General features: G+C 43.4%; 1 protein-coding gene across 1 annotated transcript; it reads left to right on the top strand.

Moving 5' to 3' along the window:
* The first annotated feature begins 1,093 nt into the window (after positions 1 to 1,093).
* LOC136515205 (uncharacterized) lies at positions 1,094 to 1,843 on the top strand. The gene has a single exon (XM_066508868.1). The coding sequence runs from the start codon at positions 1,094 to 1,096 to the stop codon at positions 1,841 to 1,843; it is 750 nt and encodes a 249-aa protein (XP_066364965.1).
* Positions 1,844 to 6,254: the final 4,411 nt, after the last annotated feature.

Here is a 6,254-nt window from a genome sequence, read left to right on the forward strand (position 1 = left end):
TCAAGGGCCTACGATGCATATACTCTTTATATCCTTATAAACTTGCTAATTAGTCCACATGAGGTCAAAGTACACCATTGTTTTGTGATAAACCACAACAGATTTGTTGTATATCTGTGGTATACTTGTATAAAATACTAGTCGCGTGGGTCATATTGCGAGTACATTGTTCTTATGAGATTCGTTACTATAGTTCTGTTGACCATCTCTTGGACATGGGTGATTTATTCTCATCCGTGGTACTTAGATATGCCAAGCATTTTCTCCATTTTTAAATTATAAGTCGTTCTATCTTTTTTGGTGTCTATTTTTGCAATGCATCTAGATATTAGATAATCTCTAGATACTCTATTCATGTTTTTTTACATGTCACGTCAGGTAAAAGGTAAAAATGTTTAACTTAGAACAAACCTAATACGGCATATAAATAAAAATAGATAAAGTAGTATATAATAAAAAAATTGAAAAGCTTGAAGTACTTAGGTCCTTCTAGGTGGAAGTTTCATCATAATTACATTTATATTTAATAAGTTGGCGCAAAAGCATTTTTTAATGATGTAACAACGTTTTCAATATGACTGAGAAGAAATGAGTTTTATGAGGATTCAACTTTTTTAACACGATTACTAACTTTCTATGGCTCATGAAATTAATATCTATGAAATCAAAGAATGAAATATTGTGTTGAGAGTGAGTGTTTATTTAATTTTATATGACATACCAGGTTTAGAAACAACGGCATAAAACTCCTCACCGAGACTTGTGGCTTTCTAATTCTATTCTAATTCTAATTTGAAACGGAGTAATTAATCCTAGAACCAGAGAAGGCAAAGAGACTGTTCTGCTTGTTAGGACCGAGTTGCATTGCATCGCATAATCCAGTAGGCAAAGAGACGACTGCAGTTTTAACAACGCAAACGATTCAGCTTTGAGAAACTGATGGGAATTAAGCTGGAAACCTCTCCATCTCCCTGACCATGAATGTTCGTCCGTATATATAAGAGCACCATGCATGTCCTCCTTCCGAGAAAAACCACCACAGACAAAACCAGCATCGTCCTCCGACAGCCGATCCGATCCATCGTCCTTCACCATGGCTTCCTCCAAGATCTCGCTGAAGCTGCTGGTGGAGACGAAGTCGAAGCGGGTCCTGTTCGCGGAGGCCGGCAACGACTTCGTCGACTTCGTGTTCAGCCTGCTCACCCTCCCGATCGGCGCCGTGGCGAAGCTCGTGTCGGCGGGCACCATGCACGGCAGTGTGGGCCGGCTGTACCAGAGCGTGGACCACATGGGCTCCTCGTACCTGCTCCCGGGCGCCGACAAGGCGGAGCTGCTCCAGCCCGGGGTGCTGCACCCGGACGCGCGCCACCAGCTGCTGCTACATCCATCTCCTCGCGCAAACGCCTCCACCGCCGCCGCCGCCGCCAACGGCGACGGAGGAGAGGTGGTGGAGGAGGAGGAGGAGCGGCAGCAGCCGCGGCTGCCCAAGTTCAAGCTGTACGCGTGCGCCACCGCCGGGAAGTGCGCCATGGTGACCATGGAGCGCGACGCCGCGTGCCCGAAGTGCAAGCTGCCGATGGCCACCGAGATGACCTTCGTCATGCCGTCCGCCGCGCCGAGGGCCGGTGCTGGTAAAGGAGGCGGCGGGAAAGGCGTGGATGACGAGGAGGAGCGCGGCGGTGGCGGCGGGTATGTGAAGGGACTGGTGACGTACATGGTCATCGATGGGCTGGAGGTGACGCCCATGTCGGCGATCTCGAGCATCACGCTAATCAACAAGTTCAGCTCCGGTAAGGACGTCGAGCTCGCCGAGAAGTACGTCAGCGTCGGCATGGACCGGTAGAGAATCGAGCTTTACTCCCTGTGGAGAACCCCCTCTAGTCCCGGTTCCCCACCCGAGAGTAAGCATCCGGGATTAAAGGGGGTCCTTTAGTCCCGGGTTAGGAACCGGAACTAAAGCAGGACCTTTAGTCCCGGTGGGTAACACCAACCGAGACAAAAGGTGCCTCCTGACAGACCACGAGGGCCGGCACCTTTAGTCCCGGTTGGTAATACGAACCGAGACTAAATGTTTTTTTTCTTTTTTCTTTTCTTTTCATTTTTTTGTTTTCTTTTCAAAATAGGTTTTCGAAGTCGTATTGTACGCTGCTAATTATACATTTATACGCGCATATAGTATGTTTCGGTTCAAGCACAATGAACGTATTAAATCACACAATTCAAGCATAAATATATATATATATATATATATATATATATATATATATATATATATATATATATATATATATATATTTACATGCATGCATGCATATGTGTATTTTACATTATATTATTTCATGTGCATATATTACAAAAGATTGCATTATAGTTGTTGTGACATAACAAGTTTTCTTTCATCCTCTAGCTTGGCTTCAATGGCAGTGTTGGGTCGAAGTAGAACTCGCCATTGGAATCGATGACCTGCTCATTAAAAAATCCGGCTATAGACTCTTGAATTGCTTTGATTTGGTCTTGCCGTATGACCTTTTTCTCCAACCATCGAGTCTACAGGTTTGAATTAAAGGAAAATAAATTAATATATGTACATATATATATATATATATAAAGACATAGTAACACAATCAATAATAATAATTAAATGAATATATAGTGTATTTTTAACGTACTTTGAGTCTCTCTGTAGGAGTTCTTTGGGAGAGCACCTTGATAAACTTGCAAACATAGTAACCACAATAGTTGTTCCCCTGTTTCTGCCTCAGACACCACTTTACGAGAAAAAGATTTGTCATCCAATCTGATGATCCGGTGAAAGCTATATGTTTAATTAATAAAGATGATGCGATTTAGGGGACTTATTTTCAAAGGGATTACATTCAGTGGCGCTTTGCATTTTTCCATGTGTTGCTTCTCAATAAAGGTTTTTCAAACACTGCCCAATAAAAAATTTGCCACGTCATCAGATATAGTTAATCATCATGTTTGTGTGTATATATAGTTGCTAGAGATCCCGAAATTACCTCCGAATAATATCTATCATATCTTGGTAGTCTTGTTATGGTTTTCTCATCGAGTCATAGATTATCAAGTGACTTTTCACCAGATCGATGTCCATCAATATCCAGTGATTACTGCATGTGTTTATAGGATATAACGCATAACACTCATTAATTAACTAGAATCAACATATGAGCCATTAAGGCTATGATCGACATGATTAACACTCACTTGAAGTTATAGGGAAAGAGTATATCCTTCTTGTGGCGTTGGTTCACTAAGAAGTTCATGATGTTACTCTCGGACTCAGACTTCCAATTAGTCTTTGGAGTAATTGGGTCTTTGAATACTATATGGGGATCAACAAAACCAATTTCATTGCAGCCTTCCTTTCTGAGCTCTGTCATTGTAAATCTGCATATATATATAGTACTTGTTAGGATAATTTATATGCATATACACACATATGAGTTTAATAATAGATCGAAAGAATTATTACTTACAGGCAATAGCAGCTAATGATAACTTTGTCCAGAGAGGTCAGGTGGCATAGTTGATGAAATTTTGCAAAGTCAACATACATAACATCATCGTCACGGAACTAATATTCGTCTCTAATTCTGACACCAACGCAGAAGTCTCCACTGGTAGACGCCTGCATGTACCACTTGTTTAGCAGGTACATTTGCGTCCCCAGATCAGATAAGGCTTGAGGGTTGTATAGACTCTGGCCTAGTACAAATTTTTTCTTCCAAATATCAACCTCCGCCGCACTCTCAATGTTTCCATCACCAAACATCTGGTAAAGGTCGAGACCAGTCTCATCAAAAAATTCACCAAGGTGATCCAAATCGACATCCGGAGGTATGTTTGCCTGATGCATTAATCCTAAATTCGAACCATATTCATTACCAACAACTAGCGGGGGGATTGATTGGTGCGCTTGTTGTCCGAGTTGGGCAACTTCTTTCCCTGCCCGCTTCTTTTTCTGTGCCGCCTCAATTGACTTGGTGAGAGTGCGGTCATAATCTGATAACGTTGATTTGGACGGCTTACGAGATTCCCGCTGTTGTTGCTGGTAAGAAGTCACCTTTTTTCTTAGAATATCTAGAGCTACGAAGAAGTACGGTTTCTCCGGGTTTCTCCTTGCTTCTTGATTCATTTTAAGTTTGTCATAGAATCTAGACATGTCTTTTTTATATGCATCAGTTCCTTCTTCCTTCTCTTCAGATATTATTTTGGGAATAGCCCTTGGTTTCACGGTGGCTTTCTTTGCAGGCGAGGACTGGTTCTTCGTTTGAGGGGCTGGCCTCTTGCTAGGCTTCTTGGTAGGCGGGGGCGGGGGAGGCGTTGGAGACCTCCTTGGAGGTGTTGGCAGCGGCGTTGGAGACCTCCTTGGAGGTGGCGGCTACGACGTTGGAGACCTCCTTGGAGATGGTGTGGATGCAGCCTCGTCTTCCAACACAATGTCATCGTACAGAGCACTATGATGATCTGGCGATTGAACAATTGGATTTAGGTTGGAGGAGGATCTGCTACAAAAAAAGGAATGACATATTATTATGAGCAGATTGTTAATTATTTAAGCCAATACAAATTAATGATGTAGTGTTTTCATCCGCACGTACCTATGGTGAGGTAGTTCAGGAGGAGGTGGAGCCGACATCCCTGGAATGATGATATAGCGTTTGCGCCATAGAATGAATGTCTTCTCCGCTTCTCCTAGAGTCTTCTCGCCATCACCTCCAGGAATGTCAAGAGGCAAATCACTAAAACCTTTTTCAGCTTTATCTACCGAGATGGTAGCATATCCTTCTTGGATTATATTCCCATGAATCCTTGGTGTCTTGGTTCGATCGATAGGATTAACAAGACCGATAGCCACCTTGATTGTGGAATTCTCCTTCGGAATGGGTAGCTCACACGTTGTACAAGGTTCAGTGACGTCATCCACAGGGAAGCGTAGTCCTGTGTCCCCTTGATTTGGTATCTCCATGGAAGCGCAGTTGCTTTTCAACTGAACAGATTGGCTAATGTTGATTCCTGGCTCTGATGCCTGCTTGCTTGCACTCACTGCTATTTGCACTTGCCTTCTGATTTCCTCCTGCATTCTCGCTTCAAGGTTTTTTTCCCGCTCCTGTGCTTCACGCACCGCTTCCTCCAACCTCTGGAGCCGCTGTGCCTCTTCTTCCTTCTTTCTCTGGCGACTTCTGTAGGAAGGTCTGTCCTGAGAGAATCCATGCTCCCACGAGACACTTCCTTTGCCTCTAGTTCGGCCACCATGTTCAATAGTCCCGATGGCGTATGTCAGCTCATCCTTCTCTCTGTTGGGCCTGAACGCACCACTAGCAGTAGCTCTCTGAGCATAAAACAATCTTTCTGCTGCTTCTTGCAGTCTTGCGCCATAAACACACTTCCCTGTCTCCTGGTCTAGTGTTCCCCCATGAGCGAAAAACCAATTCTTTGCACGTTCTCCCCACTCGAGTGATTCTGGTCTGATACCCTTGGCAAGAAGGTCTGCTTCCATTTTGTTCCACTTCTTAATGGCAGTTGGGTAGCCACCTGATCCCAAGGTATGGTGGTATGTCTTCTGTTGGGCATTACGTTGGTTCTTTATCACCCGACTCACACCCTCTTTCGAAGTCTTGTACTGTACAAACTCATTCCAATAGAGCCTCTGCTTTGAGATCGGGCCTGGGACAGTAAAATCTGGTGCTATGTTCTTCTTGACATACGTCGTGTATAGGTGTTTCTTCCAAGTCTGAAACTGGGTGGCCATCTTCTTCATTGCCCAATCCCTAACTCGCTCCTTCAATTCATCACCATCTATTATATCATCATAACCATCTGTTTGGAGCGTGAAATGTACCAAGACATCATTCCAAATTAACGCCTTGTCACGATCGGAGACAAAACTGATATGAGGAGCATTGGTCTTCTTCTTCCATTCACGGGTACTAATCAGGAGCCGGTCCCGTACAAGGTAACCACAGTGGTGCACAAATTTCATTTTATTCGGCCCCCCGGTTCTCCTGTATCCACATTGAACTCCGAGATGATGAAGCGACCCTCCAATGGCTTTTTGGGACCTCGAACATTTTTACTCTTCGTTGTAGTTGTTGATGTCGATCCAGAGGGCTACAAAACATAAACATTATTTTTAATGTCATGAGCAGACATAAGACATATGATAATATATATAGCTAATAATAAAAAATATATACTTGGCCAATATGTTGTTGCTCATTTTGTTCAAG

The sequence above is a fragment of the Miscanthus floridulus genome, chromosome 17 (genome assembly GCF_019320115.1).
Source record: "Miscanthus floridulus cultivar M001 chromosome 17, ASM1932011v1, whole genome shotgun sequence".
In the NCBI taxonomy this organism is placed as follows: Eukaryota; Viridiplantae; Streptophyta; class Magnoliopsida; order Poales; family Poaceae; genus Miscanthus; species Miscanthus floridulus.

Bases quoted from the DNA above. Each gene is read 5' to 3' on its own strand.
- LOC136515205 (XM_066508868.1), top strand. From the start codon at position 1,094: ATGGCTTCCTCCAAGATCTCGCTGAAGCTGCTGGTGGAGACGAAGTCG.